General features: G+C 33.9%; 3 protein-coding genes across 5 annotated transcripts in view; 2 read left to right on the forward strand and 1 right to left on the reverse strand.

The window, feature by feature from the left end:
• The first annotated feature begins 10,597 nt into the window (after window positions 1–10,597).
• LOC112519600 lies at window positions 10,598–15,613 on the forward strand. Of its 2 annotated transcripts, XM_025127804.1 has the most exons (13): window positions 10,598–10,694; window positions 10,810–10,955; window positions 11,183–11,231; window positions 11,669–11,815; window positions 12,798–12,898; window positions 13,033–13,102; window positions 13,206–13,296; window positions 13,429–13,498; window positions 13,641–13,736; window positions 13,831–13,930; window positions 14,411–14,497; window positions 15,178–15,245; window positions 15,342–15,613. In XM_025127804.1, the coding sequence occupies exons 1-13, from the start codon at window positions 10,643–10,645 to the stop codon at window positions 15,477–15,479; spliced, it is 1,215 nt and encodes a 404-aa protein (XP_024983572.1). In that variant the 5' UTR covers window positions 10,598–10,642; the 3' UTR covers window positions 15,480–15,613. The 2 variants fall into 2 exon arrangements, with proteins under 2 accessions (XP_024983572.1, XP_024983573.1); XM_025127805.1 differs by lacking the exon at window positions 15,178–15,245 and having other exon boundaries at window positions 15,342–15,487.
• A 2,401-nt stretch (window positions 15,614–18,014) lies between these two features.
• Window positions 18,015–22,570, forward strand: LOC112519597 (phytochrome B-like). Of its 2 annotated transcripts, XM_025127799.1 has the most exons (5): window positions 18,015–18,321; window positions 18,721–20,223; window positions 20,712–21,519; window positions 21,600–21,893; window positions 22,202–22,570. In XM_025127799.1, exons 1-5 carry the CDS (start codon window positions 18,150–18,152, stop codon window positions 22,404–22,406), a joined length of 2,982 nt encoding a protein of 993 aa, XP_024983567.1. In that variant the 5' UTR covers window positions 18,015–18,149; the 3' UTR covers window positions 22,407–22,570. The 2 variants fall into 2 exon arrangements, with proteins under 2 accessions (XP_024983567.1, XP_024983566.1); XM_025127798.1 differs by having other exon boundaries at window positions 18,015–20,223.
• A 255-nt stretch (window positions 22,571–22,825) lies between these two features.
• The window catches only part of LOC112520221 (dual specificity protein kinase splA-like), a 4,437-nt gene continuing 371 nt past the window's right edge, over window positions 22,826–26,891 (reverse strand). Inside the window, exons 2-14 of the mRNA XM_025128520.1 lie at window positions 26,470–26,839; window positions 25,153–25,750; window positions 25,021–25,061; window positions 24,835–24,903; window positions 24,649–24,749; window positions 24,484–24,562; window positions 24,281–24,379; window positions 24,124–24,192; window positions 23,948–23,997; window positions 23,769–23,850; window positions 23,514–23,608; window positions 23,036–23,238; window positions 22,826–22,945 (exon numbers count right to left, since the gene is read on the reverse strand). Of these exons, the coding sequence (XP_024984288.1) occupies window positions 23,151–23,238; window positions 23,514–23,608; window positions 23,769–23,850; window positions 23,948–23,997; window positions 24,124–24,192; window positions 24,281–24,379; window positions 24,484–24,562; window positions 24,649–24,749; window positions 24,835–24,903; window positions 25,021–25,061; window positions 25,153–25,750; window positions 26,470–26,839 (1,741 nt within the window). The 3' untranslated portion in view covers window positions 22,826–22,945; window positions 23,036–23,150. The remainder of the gene's footprint in view (window positions 22,946–23,035; window positions 23,239–23,513; window positions 23,609–23,768; window positions 23,851–23,947; window positions 23,998–24,123; window positions 24,193–24,280; window positions 24,380–24,483; window positions 24,563–24,648; window positions 24,750–24,834; window positions 24,904–25,020; window positions 25,062–25,152; window positions 25,751–26,469; window positions 26,840–26,891) is intronic.

Below are 26,891 nucleotides of genomic sequence, written 5' to 3' on the forward strand. Positions count from 1 at the left end.
TATCAACAATGGCAAGACAATTGCTTGTCATCTTTGTGATCTTGTCGTCATAAGTAGCCAATGGAAATGTTTTCCCCAAATATTCGTCTCGACAATCTTCCATTTCCGACAACACCGCCTTAAGCATCGAGTTCATACGTTCCATATCCTTACACCCCAACGCCTTCATCGCTTCTTGGAAATCGCTCAACGCGTTATCGTAGCTGTCTTTGCAACTTTTAAGGATCTTTGTTTCGTCTTTTGGATTTCCCGGTGTGTTGGAGAGCCTCTGAGCGTTGATGGAACCGAGTTTGATCAACCATGCCGTCGATTTCATCGTCCTATCCAAGATGGTGGAGATGTCGGAATCTCCCTTGAGGAAGGGGGAGACGGTGGAAATGCATTGGTCGGGATACTCGGTTTTGCGGCATACGTTGTTCACCGTGATATTGGTGTCAAGGAGGTTAGTAGACGGGGGATTTGACGATGGAAGTGAGTGGAGGGGTGTTGGTCGAAGCGATTCGGATGTTCCTCGATAGGGTATGGATAGCATTGTTGGTGAGGATTGGGATTGGGATTGGGATTGGGATTGGGTGGGTGGTTCAGAGATGGAACGGAAGGACAGATGCATGGCGCGAGCCCATGTTTCTAGGCGCGGTACGAGTACAGGGGGAGTAGGGGAGGTGAGATAGTGATAAGTTTTGTGGGGTTCCGAGAGTGAAAAAGGGAAGATTAATAGAGCAAACCAAAAGAAAAGGAGAAGGGACGTGTTGTTGAATTCCATTACAATAAAAGATGGGAAATGAAGTGACAAGAAATGAAGCAGAAAACAAGAATTAGTAGTAGTTGTTAAAACAATTAGGGAGAGAAGGAGATGGAATGTAGGGAAATAAATTGCCAAATGGCCTGCGTCTCTTCATACCTTTCTTTCAACCACTAACTCATTCATTGCTTTTGGAATGACCCTATCCCTTTTTTATTACACTTCATTTTGTAATTTCCATTTCCATTTCCATTTCCATTTCACATAAATCAAATTACTAAAAAAACCCTTTAACCCGAACCTCAATCGCTTGCTTATTCACATAACTTTCTGGATGCCACATATTTTTTTCTTTCACTTTTACATAACCTAAAATGTCGGTGGTGTAAATCAACAAAATTGATAAATGTCTATTTGTTGGATGAAATCACAGAATTCTCCTTTTAGGGTGTGTGAATGTGAATATAGAATTTTTTTTTACTTACGGGGGGCCTATTATACGTATTGAGAACCAAACCAATTAGAGCAGGGCTATATTTGTCAAAGTGCAGGATCAGTGGTGGTTAGGGCCCATGCTTACAAGTGTTGTAAATTCTGCAATTGAAGTTGTACTTCTCATTTACCTAACCTGTATCACACGTGCATGGATGGAACCATTCATGCACCCCTTCATAAACCTACCAATTTCAGTTTTTTATTATATTTTTGCAAATCCTGAAATTATTTTTATAAAAATCAACATTTGATCTAATAGAAAAACGTTTACTTAAATACTTACTTTTGTAAGTGTTTATCGGTTTAATTATCTTATAGAGTGGATATAATAAAGACCGAGAGAGAGTTTTATTCGATAAATAAAAATGATAGACTCTTTCATAATAAATATTTATTAGATCTAAGATATTTGATAACTAAAAAGATAAGTGAGAATGATCTTAAATATATTTCTTGAAAATGAAATTTAGAGTAAGTTAATCATTAGGTTGTGTTCAAAAATTAATTGATAAATGAATCGTTACACTAATTTTAGTTATAAAAAAAATATGAGTTGTTTGGTAATAAAACAATTGATAAGTAAAAGTAATAATAAAAGATAGTTAAATTTAATTTAAAACCAAATATATTCCTAAAGTAGTTTTTGAAAGAGATAAAGGTTGTTAATTTATGGACCTTGGCGTAGATACTAATGCTAATGCTATATACCTTTGACTTGTCATTGTCCAATCAATGGTTTGCCATCACAAATGCTTGCATTTCACAATTTTTAATCCAACAACATACATTTTTTAAAAATACAAAGTTTGGCAATTTTGTTGTTTTTGAGGGTTTTCTGAAGAAAAATAAAAATAAAATAGGAGGGAAAGTGAAATCTTTTAAATTTGAAAATATTAACATAAGAGAGAAATAATTTTTTTATCATATTCTACCATTAAAAACCCTTTAAAATAAATATTTGTGAAAAAAATAATAATACTTTATTAAATATTTTGATAATATAATAGATGGTGTAATCTTGTTATATTGTTTTCATCTGAAAATATTTTTGAGCCATTAATAACCGTTAAAAAAATGAAGATTTTGGTTTTAAATAAAAAAATCTTGTGGTTCGTGTTCCATGAAATATATTGTAAATGTTATTTTAATGATAGTTTATGTACATATTTATAAAATAAAAGTTATATAGTTTGTTATGTTCTTTAATATTAAAAAGATATATATATATATATATGTTTCAAATAAATTTTTAATAAAATATTAAAAAGTTAAAAGTTATGAAGACCAAATCTTTATTAAAATTTAAAAACATGGCATCCTGTTTAGTGGAGAAAAGTATTGAATCAAAATTGTAGTTTTATATAAAATAAATTACGGTAACATATTTTTAAAATCATAACATGTTCATAACTTTCTTCACCTCCCTTGGCCATTATATCTTATCTAAATACTACATTAATTTATAAATAAAAATAATGTATTTTTTTGAATGATACCTCTAGAAATCCAGGATAATTTTGTAGGATTCAATTTCAAATCAATGGCCTTCAAAATCAAAAATGATTCTCAAAGTTAATCTAACCTAGTCCTAGAAGCTTATGTTTTGTTGATGTTGATTTTGATTTTGCAATTTCCAATTTGCAATTTGCATGCACAACCAAAGACCTTAATTTCCTTTGTCTACTTAAATTAAATGGATACTTGTTCCTTCATCTTACAAAAGAGATTCCATGTTACAACACGATTTTAGTTGGTAATCAGTAGAATCTTATAACAAATCTCACACAGGTTGAAAAATCTTTTATCAGATAAATTTGGGTACACGAAATAGGAACAACTTAACATTTGTTACATTAATAGACACAAATTGTATCCTTACACTAGACTAAATAAGAAGTATGAGGTGAGGGATTTTTAATGTATTTTATTCTAATAATTATATATGGATAAATAATATTTGTAATGTAACTGAAAAGAAATATGTTAACAAGGATAAAATTAATATATAACATATTAATTTTAGTTTGTTGGTTTTGAAATTGATCGATGTCTTCATGAAGAAGCTGTTAAATGTCAAACCTTGAGCACCATGCCCTAAAGCTTCCTTTTCAATATACATATATATATATATATATATATATATATATATATATATTTTTTTTTTTTTTAATTACAAAATATATTGTTTTTTCTATGCATTACGTACAGGCTTTAACTATATATATCACCACATTTTAATGCCCCACTGCTCTTCTATCATAAAACCATGCATAATATAATACTGATTTTATTATTTATTTTTAAAGATAAATTAGATTACCCAAAATTTTATTATTTTTAGATAGTAATATGTTAATGATGAAACTGAAAACATTAATTAATTTTCAAATTTAAACAAGTGTTTCTTTCTTTTTAAGTGTATATCATAACCGAATCTTATGTAATATCGTAATTCAAAAGAAAATGTATACAACGATCTTGCTTTTTCAAAAATGTAAATTGTTTATTTTCAAAAAAAATGCATGAAAGTAAGAAAAAGAAAGTCGATTTAAATAAATAAGTTTTTAGGAGTAATTAGAAACAAAAATACATATATTAATTATATTACCATATATACAATTTGAATTTTTATTTGTTTATGTAATTTCTTATGTTATCGAACTTGCAAATATATATATATATAATGTTTAAATCCAAAATCAAATAAATAAATTCATATATAACCACTGAGTGAGTCAAAAAATATTCCGTTATATTAATTAATGTCCCTGGATCCTTAAATCTTGTTCCATCTTCCTCAAGAAAGTCAATGTAGTTTGCAAGCCTAGTGTAACGCCACGTCATTGTGTTCTTGCTTAAATTGAACGTGTTAGAACCATATCTTGATTCAATCACCCCGCCTTTGAGCTATACATTATCAATCAATGGAGTTGTATCAATTAATTGTAAGTGACTGAATAGTTGCATTTTCCTTTCATAAAATTATTACGATGGAAAATTTTTATCCTTTTATGATGCATGTATATGTGAATATTCATTTAAACTTAAATGTTATCTAAACGTGAAATTTGACTCCACTACTTCTTCAAAAAACCATCTTGTTTCACAATGCGTTCATATATGAATGTTCGTTAACAACTAACTCATGAGAAAGGTTGTGTGTCCTATTCGTTTACTTCCATTTCCGTTTACTACACATTTAAATGTGAATGCTTATAAATCACATGAAAGGTTGTGTGTCTTACTCTTTTATTTTTAGTTGTTTAATACAATAATGTTGATTAACCCTTTTTCTATATTTTTGTTTGATTGGAGCATTATCACAACCAATTTTTCAATTATATTTTTGTTGAATTTTCAGGATGGTTTGATTTGAAAAATATATTTTTGTAACCGTTTGTTTTTTAAAATATTTTATTTTTATGAAACGTAACATATTATCCTCTTAAATTAGATTTTTTTTTTTGCTATAAGTGGTTATGCTAATTAATTAAGTCGTTTGTTTCTTAGAAGTCTTTTTTGAGTTTTTCATCTATAAGTTTCAAATATGTGTGCAATATATATATAAATTATATGTAAAGAGGAAGCCATGGGGTCCAGCCAAATCCAATACATCCCTCACCCTCACCCTCACCCTCACCCTCACCCTCACCATATAAATAGATATACATATTCTCTCCTCTTTCTTTTGTATGGTACTAAGCCAACAACACTAGTACTTGTATATATATATATATATATATATATATATATATATTTATGTATTGAGATGCTCAAGCAAAAGACTGTGAGATAAACTCATCATCATCATCATCATCATCATCATCACCACCATGACTCTTGTTCATGTTGTCTTCTTCTTCTGCATCATGGTCTTCCTCATTCTTGTATCTCATTTTCACTTTCTTTCAGGTAATTAACCTCCCTCTTAACATTCCTTCTCTTTTTTCCATAATTCATACTCCAAAACATCAACTATTCCTTATAATAATATTATCAATCATATATACGTACATATATATGTTCTGAATTCATAAGTACATATACCATCTGTTATCATATATACACACACACACACATATATATATATAGATATAGATATAAGTTTCATAATGTTCATTTCACTACAGGTTCAAACAAGTATGTGTATGGTTTGAGTGGAAGAGATTACAACACAAATACAACAAATTCAGCTGTGAAATCAGAAGCCGAAGAAGTGGCATTAATCCATACTCATAGAAAGCTTCTTTTTCAAGGTAAATTAGTAGTAATATAGAATACAATATTTCAAGATGTATATATATATATATATATATATGGTAGCCTAACATTCCTTTTTCAAAGTTGGTTTTCTGTCTTTTTCTTTTCATTTTCCTTAATGAGTTTTCACATCCTACAACTAAATATACATAACTAATCTTACTCTATTTAATTTCTCCACATTTCTTGTTACAAAGTAATTAGATTACAAGCTTCACAGGGTACAAGTAAGCATCCATATAGTACAACTAATTGCATAATGTGCACTTTATACACAACACTTTAATGCATTACTTACTCATATGGCAAACAGAACCTCAAATGGATTCTCTGTCTTTTTTTCATTTTCTTTCTTTACATATATAGATATAGCAGTTGAAATTTGACAAAGTACAACTAAGCATGCACATGGTACAACTTACATTATGTGCACCTTATGCAACCTTTTGCTGCCATTACATATTTGGCAACTTAGACCATAATTAGGTTCTGTTTCTTTCTTTCTCATTTTCTTTCTTTTACTCACATTGACAAGATACAGCTAAACATGCACATAGTACAACTGAACATGCACAGGCTAAACCCATACCTCAAATGAATTCTGTCTTTCTTTTTTTTCATTTTGTTTCTTCTACACACATGACGGACGGTAGTTGTAATTTAAAAAGGTACAGGTAAACATTCCTTTCCCAAGTGGGTTATGTCTCCTTTTTTTTTTCATTTTCCTTTCTTCTTCTAGTTAATAGTTAGTCATGATACAACTAGACATGCACATGGTACAACTAATGAGTTTTCTTGAATTTTGCAAAATACAAACAGGGTCTAGTTGTACAGGCAGAGACTTGAGCATTTCACAAAGCAAAGGGTCAACAACTGGGATACCACAATACATAGTCCAAATAGTCAACACCTGTGTATCATCATCAGGCTGTGCACCTTCAAATATTCATCTTCATTGTGGTTGGTTTGCCTCAGCAAGAATAGTCAACCCAAGATTCTTCAAGAGACTATCTTATGATGATTGCTTGGTCAATGGTGGTCAAACCTTGACAACCGGTCAAATGATCAGTTTTTCTTATTCTAATTCTTTCATGTATCCAATCTCTTTAAAACATGCTAGATTCTGCTAAAAACATGTTTACTAAATGGGTCTCTGCTATTGTTCTTGATTTATGGATGTGAGTCAAGATTCAAGAAAAAGGCCAATTATGTCGAGAATCCTACTAGAAACAACAAACCCCACCAAAAAAAATTCAATCTTTAATGGATCCCAAGCAAGAATGTGGAGAATCCATGTCAAATTCTGCAACCAAAAGAAAAAAACAAAAAAAGATTTCATTTTTTTGTTGGGTTTGATGTTTAAACCTAGAGCTCTAGCCAATTTACTTATAGATAAGCGTTTCAATTTAAAGTTTCCATCTTTATGTGACCTGGGAGATGGGTTGCTGTTGTGGTCAGATTGATGGGTCATTCATCAGATTTTGAGAATTCTCCTTTAAAAATCAGAGTCAAAAAGTCTAGCCTGCTGCTCAGTACACATGAGAAGCCACAAAAATGATGCTTTTTTGCAGATTTTTTGTGTCTCTTCTTCTCACACTTTGCAGGGTTATGTCTCATTTATCTCCTCCACAACCCACACATACATCAGCATGTTCTCTGTCTAAATTTGAAGGAAGGGGCAATCAAGAAGATGTCAGCAAGATGGAAGAAATGGTCTTTGAGAATATATAGAAGGGTATATCTGTCTTTTCACTTTGCTCTCCACGAACCAAGAAAATTAATTAAGTTGGGGTTGGATATCCTTGGAGGATGGATCCATCCAGATGTGTTTCAGATGTCGCCATGTCAATATCAGAACATCTGCATCTACATGAGTCACAAGAGAACAAACTTTGGAGACTTTGTGTGAATTTGGGGTGCCTCGGGGAACTTGCATCAAACAACTGAAAACGAAATTATTGCCCTATGTATATATATCTACATTTTGTTTTGGGTCTTTGAAATGTTCTGTTTTAGTGTAATGTGTGGTGCTACGATAATTTGTACTTTATGCATTGTATTTTTTATATACTGTTTTAAATTCGAGTATTTTGACACTTTTCTTAAATCAAATTCTATCAATGCTATGTAATGTAAAATCTTTTAGACCATATGGGTCACACCCTCTTGACTAGTTTAACAAAATTACAGTCTTGTATGTAAAGTAATAAAGTATGGTAAAATATATAAAAATGCAAGTGAAATTGACAAGCGTCTGTCTATCTAGTAGTGATATGTTAATTTACATTAATATTCTAACTATTGAATTTATATATGTGTTATGGTGCTTACGTACCAATCAAATAGCACAATTCATGGATGTCACATTTCTCAACTTGAAGTAGTATGTAGGTGTATTGATGCAATTTCACTGAAGTTTTTATCATGACTACTGAAACAATCGTACGTTGTAATCAATTTCTTGAACACCATCATTCTACATGAAAGACGTACCTCACTTGAGTAGGCATGGAGCATGTAAAACGAGCCAGCTACTATTTGTGATTCATCATCCAAATTATCGTAGTTGATTTTTGAATACAACCAAAACATTAGACCACCAACTGGTTTTGTTCGGTGCAAATGTTGCAATGACAAGGTGGTGTTGTAATTAGAGTCTCATCTAATACAGTGCAGATTCTAGTTTTTTGCTATTGTTTTATTGGTTTATATTCGATATGTATATTAATTTTAACTAGTTAGAGAAATATATTAAATAAGTTGTTAAAGTATGTAATCATTCAATTGTTTTCAAGAGATTACATACAAACCTTACAAATTAATCATATTCATCCATTTTTTTTATGAAAGATCAAGATCGAAACAAACTAAATAAGTAAAGAAAAAAAACAAAAGGAATAAAAAATTCATATTGGAGACATGGAAGGACAAAACGGGTAAACATGTTCTATGAATTTGTTTCATTACAATTGTTATACATATGAACCTGATATAATCATATATGTCCTATGAATTTGTTTCATTACAACAATTATACATATGAACCTGTTTCATCACAAACTGTTATACATACCTATGAATATAAACTTGTTTCATTACAGCTGTTATACATATGAATCTGATGCAATCATATATGACCCTGTTTCATTGAACAGTTTGAGTATATTTCATTGAAAATTTCCTTGTTTCATTGAACCTTTTGAGCTTGTTTCATTGGAAATAATACTACATTTTTTAAAATGTGACGATTTTTAAAAAAAAAATTAATGAATACCTCAATGAAATATGTGCTAGTATTGTGCTAATCAATAATATCATCAATATCTATATAAATATTATGTTGTTACCAAACTTACCTATTAATATTAAATAATTACCAAACAAAACTACTGTAAATTCAAATGACCATAATACCCTTATAAATAAAAAAAGAAAACAAATGGATGTATGTGATTGGTTGTAATTAGTTTGTAGGGTTTGTATAAATTGGGATGGTCTGTATTTGATCGCTCATCTCTCTATATATAATATTATAGTGTAAGATGCATATATATATATATATATATATATATAGGGGCCTATTCAAGAGAGAACTGATTAGTTTGTGGTAACTATGTGATCCAATCTCAACCACAAATCAACGGATAAATTAGAAAATTAATAATTATGGTAGTTTGAGTTAAAATTATAATTAGAGGGCATTTTAGGTATTTTTTAAAAAACTCCTCTCTTCTCTCTCCTCTCTCCACTCTTATCTCTCATCTGTCCGACCTCCAATCTCCGACCTCCGGTGAACAAAAATCCGGCAAGTATCAAGTAATCATAAATGTAAATATGTAATACTCATTGTGATATACTGTGATACCCATTGTGATATACTATAATACCATTTGAGTACCACTGTATATCACAATGGGTATCACATTGTGTATCTTTGTGATTACTTGGTACCTATCGGATTTTTGTTCACCGGATGCTGGAGATTGGAGGTCGGAGAGATGAGAGAGGAGAGAGAAGAGAGAAAATTTTTAAGAATACCTAAAATGCCCTCTAATTATAATTTTAATTCAAACTATCATAATTATTAATTTCCTAATTTATCCATCGATTTATGGTTGAGATTGGGATCTCACAGTTATCACAAACTAATCAGTTCTCATTTGATTAATATATATATATATATATATATATATATATATATATGCCATTGATTTGTCATTTTCAACCATAGATTTGCATAGGGAATGTAGTTAACAACATTTAATGTTGTTAGCTAGGAAAAAGTAACCAACACAATATGAATGCAATTTTTGTGTAAATCTTGTCCTATGCTCATCAATGTCACATGGATTACATCTAATTTCTTTTACATATTTAGCAATTTACCTATTAAAACTTATTACTAGATATCATCAAGATTGATTTTTCGTTCATAAACATGTTTTGGGTATTTTAGGTATTGATAATAATAGTAATTTTTTTTTATTTAGTTATATAGCATATCAGAGTAAGCAACATTTTGGATTAAAATGGAGTGAATTTTTTCTATCGTTTATTAGACGTGTAACATATTATTTAAAAATGATAAAAGAAAATATTTATAACTTTTTAATGGGAAATTGATGCCTGAAATACAATTTAGTAGTGATGAAACTCCTTTAATTCACTGTCGATAAAACTTTTGATAATTTCAATTCAAATCAACTTTACGACCACATTTCAAGTAAAATGATTATTTAGTCGTAACAAGATTTTCTAAATGTGATGATTTTTACAAGACTTTAATGTGTAAATTTGATTTGTTAATGTTGTACCTTGCATTACAACTATGAAATAAATACAATGAATGTAACACAATTTCTGTAAAGATGAAAAAGAACCTTCTATAGCCATCCAATACCTCGAAATTATCTACCAAAAATATGTTTGAGAGTTATAAGTTAGTATTTTTTAGGTTATTGAAAAAACAACATTTATTTAGTCATAAACTAACATATAATTGATTATTAAAAATATAACATAAAAAGTAGCTTTTTAAAGAAAAACTTTAAGTAACGTTTTAATAACGATCCTTTTCTATTTCATGAAGGGCCATTTTGGAGATGTGCAGTCGAAACCTTATCTACTTCCCCCTTTTTCTCTTCAATGGCGCTCCACTTCTCTTGCCATGCCGCTGCTCTCAACACCCACCTCCACTGTATTAATCTCTCTCTCTCTCTCTCTCTCTCTCTCTCTCTCTCTATATATATATATATATATATAATAAATCGTATGCTTATGACAAAACTGTTTTTTTTTAATATGAATTTCAGGTAAACTGAATGCTACTGTGAACAAACCCCATGAGAAAGTTAGGGATTTAATTATAAGAAGTAAAGTTCCTTCGATCACAACTGTCCCACAAAAGTCTCTCCAGAAAGGCAATTGGGTCAAGCTTATCTGTGGTGCTAGCTTTGAGGTAATTTCTGTTGATGAATTGAACCTAATTTTCCATTTATTGGTTACTTCTTTCGATTGAATTCTAGATATTTGTTTGAAAGATTTGACTTGTACTTTGGATTAGTAAGGATGTAACAATAATGGAACCATGTTAAACTATACAATTAGTACCTCCCGTAATTTGATTCCACTTGTTGTATTGCAAATTCAAACCCATTGTCAGTTTTGTTTCGATTTTGATTACAGGATGTGGTGGATGTTAGGAATCTTTCTCTTGTTTACACTCTGGCTGGAGGTAGAAACTATATTCATTTGATAAAATGATTATACCTGATCATATTAAAAGAATGAATTTGGATTTTGTGGTTAAATTAACCATTTTCACATTACAAATTGATTTGAATTGGTGTTTGAACCCAAGAAAGTATTTGCATATTGAAGCAGACCCCAAAAGAAAAAATTGAGGAACACTTCACAACCATTCATCTGTACAGTAGTATAAACATGTGCATACAAGTAATTGAAGATGTTTCTTGGTTTTAATGTGCATACCAGACAAATTATTTACAAATTACTTTTATGCATATGTGCATACCGTGCAGATGAAGGGTTGCTAGGGTGTTCTTCACTTTTTCATTTCTTTTGCGGTTTTCCCTTGAACCTGACCCTATTGAAGCATATGAGTAAATGAAAAGTATATTGATTGCAGATGTGTTTGAGTATTTATTGTAGTTGATTGTATTGATTGTGCCGCGGACTTGGCGGTGGTGAATGCGGTGAATGAAGGGATCGATGCTGCAAGAACTATCTTGCCTATTAGAAGGCCTTGGGTTATGATAAGTGTCAATGATGATGAGGATCTTCACTTTCGTAAAGCTGGTAAAAATTCAACCCCCGTAATTGTTTAAGTTTGTTATCATCTAAGGCCCTGTTTGTTAGCAGCTTAATAGGACTCGCAGCTTATTCGGTCAGCTATACATGACTTTTTCATAGTAGCTTAATGATATAGATATGGCTTGATCAATAAGTTTATAAGGTGGAGCTTTATGTAGAAAGTCAATTTTTCCCAAACCTACCCCTCCCAATTAGAAAACATGCTCCTTCCATCTATGAAAAAACCTTCCAAACAAAAACCTTTCCAATCTATACAGATATATTAATCTACACAGATAGTTGTAACCATACATGACTTAATGGAAAACCAATCAAACAGCCCCTAAGTTACACGAGTTTTGGATTCTTCTTATAGATTTGAAAAGATGTATGGTGAATGATCATAAGTTTTCATCGGTAGTCATCCATTTTATATATATATTGGAATTACACATACAACTATTTCATGCAGGATTCAAATGGTTGCTTATGGACATATCTAGGATTGTTCAAAAAAAATTCCAGTAAGCCGGCTATAGTGATTAAGCTGTCTATATAATTTAAGATAAATTGTTTGTTTTTATGCTGAATAAATGGTCAGAATGACATAAATTATGGTTTTAACCCTCTACAACACATTATCAAAATCTATTCTTTTAAAAACAATATTTATAACTCAACAACATGCATTCAAATTCTTGGATAAGATGTTAGTGGAAACAACAATAAAATATTTGTCCAAAGAAAACTAGAAAAGGACGATAAGGAAAGGGCTTTGCATAAAAGCAAGAACCAAAAAATGGGGGGAAAGAGGGTATTCTTGGAAAAATATTGGAAGAATGGGTAAAGGCAACATTAGTTGGCTTAATGAGTTAAGCCATGGTTTAGCATTAAGTCATAATCAAACACATCTATGTAACTTAACAAATTAAGCTATAAGCCAAAATCAAAGACCCCCTAAGGCCCTAACTCTTTGCTAGCTTTACAGAATTTGATCCAGACGATTGTCCAAACGATTGCTCAAGACCATGTGAAAAGATATGTCCTGCTAACGCAATATCTTTCCAGGATGCATTCAGCTCATATAAGGTCCTCACTTCCTTCCTTCTTCAAGTTGAATATTCTTTTTATTTATGCTCTAAGTTAGCTATTTCCATGGGAAAAGATGGATTATATTTTTGTGATTAAGTTTTTACATTTTTCATGCCAAATTTGATATGAAGCCAGGAGTTATAACGGAGCGTTGCTATGGCTGTGGACGCTGTTTTCCAGTTTGTCCATATGATAAAATAAGTTTGTACCTTTCTTTTCTTTTTGTTTATCTTTTTCAGGCATCTTAGCAATATATATTTGTGGGATCTTCTGAGAATTCAGATAAATGCTTTGATTGATACAGAAGTACATTCGTATTTAAGAGATGCTGCTGCAACATCTAAACTTCTTGAGAGAGATGATGTCGATGCTCTTGAGATACATACCAATGGAAGGTTGCCTTTTTAATTTGATTTTGAGGACTAATTTCCATTTCTTTTTCTTTATATGATCTTCCATTTGTTATTTGAAGGTTCGGTCTTCTTTTTCTTTTTTTTGGCTCAAAGAGTGTTTAAAATCATTTGCAGGCAGACTGATTCATTCAAAGAGCTTTGGGATGGTTTGGGAGAATCTGTTAATCATCTAAGGCTTGTGGCAGTAAGTATGAATTATTGGTTCAACCTTAAAAAGTCAAACTGTATCTGTTTTCTCCGACAGGGGAAATTATATAGATGTAAATTTAGGAACTATTTATCATCATATTCTGGAAGATAACAAAACTAGTTACAAATAACTGCAGGTTAGTTTGCCTTATATTGGAGATTCAACTGTCTCCATGATGAACAAAATGTACTCTATTCTAGAACAGGATCTCCGTTGCTTGAATTTATGGCAGGTGTTTACGACAGCAATGTACCTTTTATTTATGGTCGACTGATCAAGTCCGAATTCTTGACTATCTGTTACACATTTTATGATGAAATTTGTAGTTAGATGGCCGGCCAATGAGTGGAGACATTGGGCGAGGTGCCACTCGAGAATCCATTGCTTTTGCCCTTCGCTTGGCTTCTACTAACAACCGACCCCCTGGTTAGTGAATCTCTCTTTCGCCATTTTCATTTCCTTAAAAACACTAAGGGCCTGTTTGTTAGCAGCTTAATGGGAGTCGCAGCCTATTCAGTCAGGCATTCAGCTATACATGACTGTTTGGTAGTGGTTTAATGATATAGAAAATGACCTATTCAGTAAGGTTATAGAGGGAGTTTTATGAAGAAAGCGAAGTTTTTCCAAACCTGTCCTTCCCTATTAAAAAAACACGCTCCTTCCATCTATGAAAAAGCTCTCCCAAACAAAACTCTTTCCAATGTATACAGAAAGATTAATCCACACAAACAGCTCCATATAGGACTTAATGGAAAACAACCAAACAACCCCTGAGAGGCTTGTTCTTAATGGTACACGACATGAAAGTGTGTAGTAAAAGTTGGAAGGTACTAGTTCCTAGATAACATCTGAAAAAGAAGATCCCCTTTGTGATGTTTTGATTCATCTTGACTTTGAGTAATATAGGTTTTCTTCAACTCGCGGGTGGTACCAACGCTCACACAGTGGACGGGTTAAGAAAACAAAACCTCTTCCAAACGGCAACGGTTTCTGGTATAAATCTTACTACTCTATATTCATGTTCTCGCTTTATTTATTCCATGGGATTTCTCATGTTAATTGCAATAGCAACATTTCACCTACTAAAACTGCCTATTTATGTGTTATCAAGGTTATGGATTTGGGTTTGTGTAGTCTTAGGGTGCATTTGGTTTGATGGAATGGTTTTGAGGGATTTGAATTTCGTGGAAAGATTTTGAATTGGGGGGATTTGGATTTGGAATCTTTAGTGTGTTTGGTTTGTAGGATTTGGAGAGGAATTGAATTACATTCTTTGTAAATAATTTATAAAAGCAAATTATACATAATTATAAATTAATTAGATTACCTTTTTATTAATTGATTTTATTACAAAACAGATTTTTTAAACATATTTTAAAACATTATTACATACAAATTCTACGAAATCCCAAGAATATCAACCACCTCTTTGGGATTTTAAAATCTCATGTTTGTGGGATTTCAATTAGATCCCGGGATTTCAAATCCATGAAATCCTTCGAACTAAACATGGGATTGGAATAGAATTCAATTCCAAATTCCTCCAAATCCTTATCCAATCCAATCCTCTGAGCCAAACTGATCTTAGTTTGTTTTTGTCTTTAGAGATGTTTGACAAATAGTCAAAGATTATGTGATTCCGTGTGGTAATCTGTAGCTTTTGCCATATATAGAAAGTTCAAGGGTGTCGAATTCAAATGCTTTGATCAGCGGAATTGCTTATGGTGGCTATGCTCGCAAGGTTTAGACGTTATGGTTTTTATGAAAATAACACCATTAAAAAAAAAGCAAAGCAATATTGAATAAATTGTGAATAATTACTTGTTTTGTTTTTCAGATTGTTGGAAGGGTTTTGCAATCAGATTCAGATTCAGAGGGTGGAGTTGGTGAGATAGAATCATATCCAGACCATCTGTTAATGGCGGTTATTGAAGCTCTTGGGTTAGTAGGAGGGGTCAAGTCTTATAATATGTAAATAATAAGAATAATAATTATGAGCTTGTTTGTTAGCATTTTAATGGGATTAACAAGACTCGTAACTTATTTTGACAGCGTAATTGTTTGGGAGTGGCTTAATGATATAAAAAGTGGCTTATTCAGTACTCTTTCAAATAATATTTTTTTAATATATACAGATAGATTAATTTATATATACAACTTTATTCATATAAAAATTAATAGAAAATCAACAAAAGTAACCCTCAATGCCAATGGTACAACCTTTATTGCTTAATATACTTTCCAAGTCGTGGTGTAATAATGGGCCACGGATGTCTCCACTTGTTCCTTAGCGAATGGCAGAAAAGAGTCACCATCTCATTGCTCACAATTGTCAAAATAATTTTAGTGGTTGCTTATCAAATTCTTATTCGAGTAAGATTTTAACAAGTCACATTACTTTACCGGATGAATACGACAATGATCAAAAATCTTATATGGTAAGAGCGAAGACAATGATTGAGAGTCTTACTCAATAAGTGATGACAACGATACCAAAGGGCCTTTCACCTAGCGGTATCGTAGCCTTTGATCTCCTAGGAGGTCAGGGGTTCAAACCTCACCATAGCTGATGAGAGTGTGTGAGTTTATTTGTTGTATACAAATATTTTTATACTTAAAAAAAGTGATGACGACGACTCTTTTCATGGTTAGCACTTATCGGGTAAATTGTTGCATACAATACCGTTTTGATGGACTAAAATCTTGTAAGTGATAATGCTAAATTTTACCAGTAAGCACTTACTGAATAAGTGCTTGCTAAGCGGTCTCTTAATCTATTCACAAGTTACAAATACATATTTTTATACTTCTTTCTGTCTTAAAATATATGTTGATATTTTTATTTTACTATGTTTCAAAATAAGAATCCACTTTTAACGATAATCATATTTTTTTTTTCTTTTTTACCCTTGATAATAAAATGTAGAAAGTCTTTCTTTTTATTATTTAATGGTGTAATTATTTTTTAGGTAGTTAAAAAGCAGGGCCGGACCTATGTACATCCGAGCGGGTTTTCCATGCACCCGCTCGACTTATTTTCGCAAGTAGGATTGTTTTTGAGGTATGAAAGGCGTATCAACTATACTTTGAGGGGTGCTTCAGAATATTTGAAAATATAAGGCACATTAATTTAAAAACCAAAAATGTACCTCAAAATCAACCAAAAAGAATCGAGAAATCTCTTGATATTGACTAAAAAACTTAAAAATCCCTTAAAATCAACCAAAAAAACCTTTAAAAACTCCTCAAAATGCTGGAATTCAACTTAAAACACATTAGATGAGACAACTTTGCATGCCTTGATATGCTTTAAAGGTGTTGCAAAAAATTTTGGGTTCGCCACTATAAAAAAAATAATAATTATGTATTTTCTAAAAAATTATGTCTTCTTTATTATAAATATTTATTTATAGTTGAAAATTGTAATATTTTACCATATAAAAAGCTTAATGAGTGAAAAATAAATCTAACACTTTTCCTTTTATATTTTTATATATATAAAAAAAAGATTGTTATTCTTCTACTCATATAATACTCATTATAAAATATTTAGGGGCAAATGTAATTTTGACTTAATAAGCTTAATGGATTTATGAGCTTATTCAACAACCATTTTATTTAAAGCCTAATGAAAAATTATCTGTTTTATTTGCACAACCAAATATTTAACCAACAAAATGACCACTCCTATCCCTTGTTAAAATCGTTCAATAGAAAATCATTGCCGCATCCCTCTTTTTCCCCTGAACCCTCTCTTCACAACATTGATCTCCCTTCCTCGGTGAGCGAGTTCCGAACGACATCTGCATCTCCTTACTTGACGAGCAAGTTCCCGGGCGAGGTCTGCATTAATTTCCTTCCCGACGACCTCTCTCTCGGTATCGATTCTACTTCTTTTCTCGCTTTCTCTTCTTTATGATTTTCCCCAGCGAAATCCCTCATCTCTTCACAGTATTGATTCTACCCCTCATCTGTTCATCTTTTTTCTTGCATCCGATTCTCTTCTATGTTCATCTTTTTCCCAAAATCCCTAAATTCTTACGCAAAAATTGAATCAAATCCTTCTCTTCTCGATACTGATTCTATCCCTCATGTGGGTTTGCTTGCTACTATTTTTCCTTAGTTGTTTCCTCCGTTGTTTGCTAGTGTTTTAATTTTTCGATTTTGAGGAATCAGGATGCTGCTGTTGAAATTTATTATTATTATTTTAATCTCTGGATTAATTCCTTTTATTTGAAGTACAAATGATAAAAATAGAAAAGAGTCTTAAAAATCAAAACAATAATAAAATTATTAATTATAAATTATAAATTATAAAAACAAAACAAAAATGGTAATTTTTAAGAAACCACGTGAACTTACTCAATATAATATTACAACGAGAAAATGTGTGTGGAAAAGAGATGAGAGAGAATTCACGACTGTTCAGTCAACTATAAAAATGTGACCTTCAAGTTCAAGCCAATCGAACGTTACTAACTTCAAACCACCCATCAAATCCCCTCAAGAACAATCCCCAATTATGAACCCACCCATCCATTCCTCTTCATCTTTATCACTGTTGATTCATTATTTTGCACTCTCGTATTTCATACCCAATTAGGGTTTCTATCGATCTTTATTCCCGATTCTGCAATCACCCACCATGGCTTCAGGCAGCAGAGCAAGCTCTAGGGTTCATCCCCAAGACCCTCCTCCATCATCAACACCTTCTACGAGTGCTGCAAACAATCGAGTTGATTCAATGAGCAAAGCCATTGCACAATACGCAGTTGATGCAAGATTACATGCTGTTTATGAACAATCTGGTGAATCTGGTAAGTCTTTTGATTACTCGCAATCAATCAAAACCGCAACTGAATCCATCGCTGAACAACAAATGACTGCTTATTTGTCCAAAATTCAGAGAGGTGGTCATATTCAACCCTTTGGTTGTATGATTGCCATCGATAATTCCAGCTTTAAAGTGATTGCTTTTAGCGATAATGCTAGAGAAAGATTAGGTTTAGCACCACAATCTGTCCCGAGTCTTGAAAAACCCGAAATCTTGACAATTGGAACTGATGTCAAGACCCTTTTCACCCCTTCCAGTGCCGTCTTGCTCGAAAGGGCTTTTCGGGCTCGCGAAATTACGCTGCTGAACCCGATTTGGGTTCATTCCAAGAATTCCGGAAAACCCTTTTATGCGATTTTGCATCGGATTGATGTTGGTATAGTTATTGATTTGGAACCTGCTAGGACTGAGGATCCTGCTTTGTCCATCGCTGGGGCTGTCCAGTCTCAGAAGCTTGCGGTTCGGGCCATTTCGAACTTGCAATCGTTGCCCGGGGGTGATATTAAGCTTTTGTGTGATACCGTGGTGCAAAATGTGAGGGAGCTTACGGGTTACGATCGGGTGATGGTGTATAAGTTTCACGAAGATGAACATGGTGAAGTTGTGGCTGAAAGCAAGAGGGCCGATTTGGATCCTTATATTGGGTTACATTATCCCGCAACTGATATCCCGCAGGCTTCAAGATTCTTGTTTAGACAGAATCGTGTTAGGATGATTGTCGATTGCCATGCTACCCCGGTCCATGTAATCCAAGATGATGCTTTGATGCAGCCTTTGTGTTTGGTGGGTTCGACCCTTCGAGCCCCTCATGGTTGCCACTCTCAGTACATGGCTAACATGGGTTCGATAGCTTCGTTAGCCATGGCAGTCATCATCAATGGCAATGAGGATGGTGTGGGAGGAAGAGGTACGATGGGGTTATGGGGATTAGTCGTTTGTCATCATACATCTGCTCGATGTATTCCTTTCCCTCTACGTTACGCTTGTGAATTCGTAATGCAGGCATTCGGGCTGCAACTAAACTTGGAGCTACAATTGGCTTCTCAGATGTCGGAAAAACGCATTCTAAGAACACAAACTTTGTTATGTGATATGCTTCTTCGCGATTCACCTACTGGTATCGTGACGCAAAGTCCAAGCATCATGGATCTTGTGAAATGTGACGGTGCGGCTCTTTATTATCAAGGAAATTACTACTCGATAGGCATCACTCCGACTGAATCACAAATCAAAGATATTGTCGAGTGGCTGTTGGCGTGTCATACAGATTCAACCGGTTTAAGCACCGATAGTTTAGCGGATGCTGGTTACCCTGGAGCCGCGTTACTTGGAGATGCGGTTTGTGGGATGGCAGTTGCTTACATCACTTCTAAAGATTTCTTGTTTTGGTTCCGATCCCATACAGCCAAAGAGATAAAATGGGGAGGAGCTAAGCATCATCCGGGAGATAAAGATGATGGGCAAAGAATGCATCCGCGTTCTTCATTTAACGCGTTTTTAGAAGTTGTGAAAAGTAGAAGTTTGCCATGGGAGAATGCGGAAATGGATGCAATCCATTCTTTACAACTTATTTTAAGAGATTCGTTTAAAGATTCTGAAGAAAGCATTTCCAAGGCTGTAATTAAGGTTCAAAATGACGAAATGGGGTTGCAAGGTATGGATGAACTCAGCTCGGTTGCAAGAGAAATGGTTAGATTGATCGAGACAGCAACTGCTCCTATATTTGCTGTAGATGTTGAGGGCCGAATAAACGGATGGAATGCAAAGATCGCAGAGTTAACAGGTCTATCCGTTCAGGAAGCCATGGGGAAGTCGTTGGTTCAAGATCTCATTTATAAAGAATCCGAAGAAACCGTTGTTAAGCTTCTAAATCATGCTCTACAAGGTACTTGGTTTTACTTCTTCCATAGTTCATCAGTTATTCCATACACTACAACAAAATTGACTTCATAGGACTCCAAATATATCTAAGGGGCTGTTTGGTTGGTTTTCCGTCAAGTCCTGTATGGATAAAGCTGTTTGTGTGGATTAATCTGTCTGTATAGATTGTGAAGGTTTTTGTTCAAGAGGGTTTTTTCATAGATGAAAGGAGCGTGTTTTCTAATCGGGAGGGTGAAAAACTTAGCTTCTTGCATAAAGCTTCTCCTTAGAAGCTTACTGAATAAGCCACTTTATATCATTAAGCAACTACCAAACAATCATGTATAGCTGACCGAATAAGCTGGGAGTCTCATTAAGCTACTAAGGAACAAGCCCTATATGTCTTAATAGACTGCTTTATAAGACCAAACAATCGTGTCTTGTGTAAAAGTGTTACAATAACTTGATATGACATTTTTTGCACCAATCATACTATATATATATGATTATTAGGCGAAGAAGACAAGAACGTGGAGATCAAATTGAGGACGTTCAATTTGGCGCAAGAAGAAAAGGCTATTTTCATTGTGGTGAATGCTTGTTCCAGCAAGGACTATATGGATAGTATCGTTGGTGTCTGCTTTGTTGGTCACGATGTTACGAGGCAAAAGGTTGTAATGGACAAATTTGTTCAAATTCAAGGTGATTACCGGGCCATCGTTCATAGTCCCAACGCTCTAATTCCACCTATTTTCGCGTCGGATGAGAACACGTGTTGCTCCGAGTGGAACACCGCAATGGAGAAACTCACGGGTTGGGGGAGAGAAGACGTCATCGGGAAAATGTTGGTTGGAGAGATTTTCGGAAGTTGTTGTCGTTTAAAGGGTCCGGATTCTTTAACAAAGTTCATGATCATTCTACATAATGCAATTGGAGGGGTGGATACCGATAAGTACCCGTTTTCGTTCTTTGATCGACGTGGGAAATACGTGCAAGCTTTGTTGACGGCAAACAAAAGGGTTAATTTGGGCGGGGAGGTTACTGGAGCGTTCTGTTTTCTGCAGATTGCGAGCCCAGAGTTGCAACAAGCTCTGAAAATACAACGACAACAAGAAAACAAATGTTTTACGAGGATGAAAGAGTTGGCGTACATTTGCCACGAGATCAAGAATCCATTAAGTGGAATTCGGTTTGCTAATTCTCTTTTGGAAACAACGGATCTAACCGAAGATCAAAAACAGTTGCTGGAAACAAGTGCTAGCTGCCAGAAACAGATGTTAAAGATTATAAAAGATGTTGATATGGAGAACATCCAAGAGGGGTGAGTAATGGTTTCTTCTTGCTTCTCGTTTCTTTCGTTCTATTTATTTGCATATTAAGTTGCGGATTTTGTTTTCATAGTCATTTGGAGGTGGAAAAAGAGGAGTTTGTCGTTGGAAACGTGATCGATGGTGTTGTTAGCCAAGTAATGTTAATCTTGAGGGATCGAGGCGTACAACTGATTCGAGATATCCCAGGAGAAGTCAAAACTTTGAGCGTTTATGGCGATCAACTCAGGCTTCAACAAGTTTTGACGAATTTCTTGTTGAATATGGTTCGCCATTCGCCCTCGCCCAACGGTTGGGTGGAAATTCAAGTTCGACCAACTTTAAAGCCGACTTTCTATGGAACAACCAACGTCCATATTGACTTCAGGTATCGTCTACATGGGTCAGGTTTTGGGGGAAAAATGCAAAAAAAATCAAAAACTGAGGAAACCTTGATAATTGTTCATCAGCAATTTGTGCGGTATGCACGTCTGCATAAAATGCACACGTGCATATGCAATAAACAACTTCAATTAATTATTTGTATTCACATGTGCATAACATCCAGATGAATGGTTACTAGGGTGTTCCTTAGTATTTCATTTTTTTTGGATTTCCTCTGAACCTCCCTCTCATCTACATTTCTTTTCTTTTTTATACATATGATTATGTAGTTTAATATCGTATTTTGTGAAGGATTGTGAGCCCGGGAAATGGTCTGCCATCGGAGCTGGTTGCCGACATGTTCCATAGCAGTGAATGGAGGAGTGAAGAAGGTTTAGGATTAAGCATGTGTCGGAAAATCTTAAAGCTTATGAATGGGGATGTTCAATATATCAGAGAATCCGAACGCTGCTATTTCCATATCGTGCTCCAACTTCCTCTACCCTCCACAACGTAAAACACCCACTCGATATCAGTTTCAGGTACTAATTAATAAAAGACACTTGTGAATGTCTTTTAATCGGGTGGCAATTTGATTTGTGGGATAATGGTACATAAGAACGATGTTGTTATTAGAGAGTACACGTATTTGTGATTATAACACGTTCAATAATTCCTTAATTATACCGTTACGTATTTGCTCTTTACATACATTTTGACGTAAAAAAAAGTTGTTTGGTATGATGACGCTTGTTGAGAGGACTAGAAATCTTTTGGTTATTGTTTTCTCCCAAGTCCAAGTCCAAGTCCAAGTCCAAGTCCATGTCCATGTCCATGTCCAAGTCCATGTCCATGTCCATGTCCATGTCCATGTCCAAGTCCAAGTCCATGTCCATGTCCATGTCCATGTCCATGTCCATGTCCATGTCCATGTCCATGAACTCCTACGCCATCGAGCCTTGGTCTGCATTTGCGTTGGTTTTCAATAAATCGATGTAAAAGAAGATCAAACTTGCAGACGTCTTTGCACCTTTAGTTACATATATTCCTTAATTTCTGCACATACAACAAAACAAAATACAAGTGTGAATGAATTGTTGGAAAAACAAAACCAACATCTGATGTTTCAAATTAGCAATTACCAACCTTTGATGGTCATGTACATGTACATGACCAAACACGTACACACAAGCAAAGTATCCACCAAAATCAGATTCTTCCGATCGAGAGAAATGATGAAAGAAGAGACCACAGAAGCATCTTATTTCCTTCGTTCAGCTGCAAACTTCTTCTGCAAATCTTTAAGCTTGTATAGTATTTCTTGGAATGTTGGTCGGGATTCTGGTTCGCTGATCACCATCAAAGAAAAGAAACTTCTCTATCGTTAATTACTTCGTCCATAATTTATTTTAAAACATTTAACAGAGCAATAAATAGTCATGTGTGTATATATACGGTCATGTTCAGAGGCAACCCTAAAAAATAATAACCAAGAATTAACTTCCATTACTTATATGCACATCGACCAAATAAATATATGGTTACCGATTTTTATTCTTTTGGATTTTCCTCTGAAATTCCCTATATATATACACATTTTCGTAAGAGAGACCAGGTGGCTAACCTGGACCAACAACTATGGATAAGAGAAGCCCACAATGGATCCACATCTTTTGGAATCTCTAGTTGTCGATTCATGAACCCAACAGCGCCAATAACCTGCAACATATCATCATATCTGAAATTGGAGTTTGCATAATATATATATATATATATATATATATATATATATATATAATAATATGGTGTCCTTGGGCTGTTCTAAAATAATTAATGATTGAATTTGATCCAAGTAGTTGGGAATAATTAAGAAATTAACCTGCATGGCATTAAGATCATCCCAAGGGATCTTCTCGGTGGTAATTTCCCATAATACTACGCCATAGCTGTATACATCCGACCTAATTAAACATTACCAACAAATATTGGATTCAGACATTAATTTCTGACAAGAAAAGAAAACACAATCGGGTTTTAATTAGGATTCAGATTAATGACCTTTCATTTGCTTGTTCATTACGAAGAATTTCTGGAGCCATCCATTGAGGCTACAAAAGCAAAAGATTAGAATAAGGCAACATTAACCAACTTATTTTGGAATGTAAAAGCAAAAGGATTACAGTTACAGTATTTGGGTATTTGGGAAGGAAATTAGGAATTGAAGATTGCAGTACCGTTCCTTTCCCGGTCTTTGTCTTGAGGTACGTTTCATGCTTCACACGAGAGAGTCCAAAGTCACCAACCTATAACATCATATCATATATTTAATTTATTAGTGAAAAAAGACTTGGATACCAGCAAGCATCAAGAGTTGGTGGTCTGATACCATACCTTCACCGTCCAATTCTTATCCACAAGAAGATTTGAAGACTTCAAATCACGGTGAATAATGGGTGGGTTGCATTGATGAAGATAATTCATGCCTCGTGCCTATGCATATGGATATGCATACGACAATCCAAATTATTAATTAAAAGATGCTTCATAGATAAAAGAAGGTTCCAGGATAATTAGCACGCATGCCTAGAACTTACGATATCCATAGCCATATGAACACGACGTCTCCAATCTAATCGTGTTGTATTTCTTTGAAGTACCCGAAACAAACTTCCACTACATAACACAAGTCCATTAATTAATTATTTAAATTAGATTGTGACGCTTGATTTTGTGGGTGGAGTTAGGATTCAAGAACCAACCGAGGAAGGAACTCTGTGACAATGCATAGATGCGGAGGTGAAGTTACAGCCCCCATGAACAACAAAATATTCGGATGTCGAAGCCTTTTCATCATAGATACCTTCATGTTCAATAAATAGATTAACAAACAAAATCCATTTAGACCCACTCTAAAATCAAACATGGTTGAAGTGAAAAAAAGTTACCTCTTGTTTAAATGATAGTATCACATCATTTGAATATTCTTGATGCACAAATAACTTCACTGCAACATCCTGCATGCATAAAATCCACATACATGAAGAATGAATAGATGAAGATTGTTACAACCAAAACAAATTCAAAATCACAAGAGATATAATTAACCATGGAGTAGGAGATGGAGAACATACTGATCCATACCACAACCCATGATATACAGTCCCACACGAACCTGTAACGTATATATATACAAAATGAAACGTAAAATATCTATTTAAAAAAAATATTGCACAAATAAGAGAAAATCATCAAGTTTGTGTTACCTTGCCCAATCTGTTCTTTAGTTATCAAGTCCTCCCACAAGATTTCATAATCCGTCTCCCTTTCCACTTTGATGATGGCATTGCTTTTGATGCTACTGCTACTGCTACTACTTGAACTGCTACTGCTACTAACATGTATTGAAGAAAGCCATAACCCTGAAGCCTCCATCTTATTGCTCACCAAGTTGTTGTTTTCCCATAATTGACACTCTAGTTTTGCTGAAGCAAAAGAACTCACTTGTTCGTGTTCTTGATTAAGATCTAATCGATGCCAACCAAAGCGACCAATTCTAGCATCAAAAGATTCCTCCTCTCTTTCTCTCCATGGCCACACAATTTTCCTTTTACCCATCCATGCCTCCGCTTTTGAAGACAAAATCTTGCATATCCCAAGTTTGTTTTCACTCTCATCAACAGAATCTATCGTAAGTTTTTCAGTAAGATGCTCTTCTGTGCCTGTAGAATGAAATACTGAAAATGGAGATGGAGCAATATGTCCCCTTGGGGTAAGGCTACTTTCAAGTGTATCTTCTGTATGATCACCTTCATGATCTGTGTACTTCTCTCTTGTCTTCATTTTCAACTTCACCCTTGAAGCCTGTTTACAAAATTCACTGGGTACGTAATTCTACACCCTGGTTGTCGGTTTTTGAATCCATTCGTATACATAAAGGGATCTACATTCTTACGAACTACACACCAAATATGATATCTATGAGGAAATTTATGCCTTCTATCTACAAACAACTGTCTGTTAATCCATTTGGTTGTAAAGTGACCGAATTCTTAGCCGGGTTGTCTTAAATATCTGTTTTACTCATTTGAGAAAGGCTAAATGTACAAAATGCCAACTAAATTTGATATCTTTGAGGCAATTCATCCATGCATAGTTACCAGTTGAGCTTCAAGTGATGCAGTGTCTTAAATTTCTGTACGACAAAATCGAGTTTATAGGATGTCACCAGTAAATAAGTGTCGTAATATACTGCATTTAATTTATATAAGTTTATAGAACTCTTTTAGACGTCTTAACAAGTCCTTTAAGACACTTATAATACAAGGAACTGCATCAGCTAATTTATAAGACACTATTGAGAGAGTGTCTTATAAAACCATCTTTTATAGGATATTCATGTTTATATATAGAACGTTTTGAGATAACTAATACGAAATTTTTTTATAGTCCGAAAGCGTCCTATAAACTTCTCACAACGTCTTTAGATAATACGTTTTATTGTTTGGTCCTATAAATTATGCCTTCTAAATTAGTCTATTAGAAAGTTTATTTATTGGTAGCGTCGAGTAGGAAATACATACCAAATTCGATATCTTTAAGGAAATTGAAGGCTGCTGAGGATCAAGTCCAACTTTAGCAGAAACAATATCCGTGGGACTCTTCCCGGGCTTCATTACTTGATATTGACGAACAGCAGTCGTTACACATATACCCCCAATTAATCTTCTATTTTCATCACGATATGGCGTATTGGTCGCGATAACCATGATAATTTTTCCGTTCTTTTTCCTTATCGGAAACTCTCCAGACCAACTCTCTCCTTTTACCGTTCGCATTAAGAGATAATCAGCTAATACARCATCTTTAGGATCTTCCACTAGAAGCTCWGTAGGWGTTTTCCCATAAGCTTCTTCAGGTGTAAAACCATAAAGATTTTCTGCTGTTTGGCTCCTGCATCCAGTTTTTTTTAAATTTTTTTATGCATTTATCTTCTTGAATCTCA

This window comes from Cynara cardunculus (genome assembly GCF_001531365.2).
Source record: "Cynara cardunculus var. scolymus isolate 2C chromosome LG 10, CcrdV1, whole genome shotgun sequence".
NCBI lineage: Eukaryota > Viridiplantae > Streptophyta > Magnoliopsida > Asterales > Asteraceae > Cynara > Cynara cardunculus.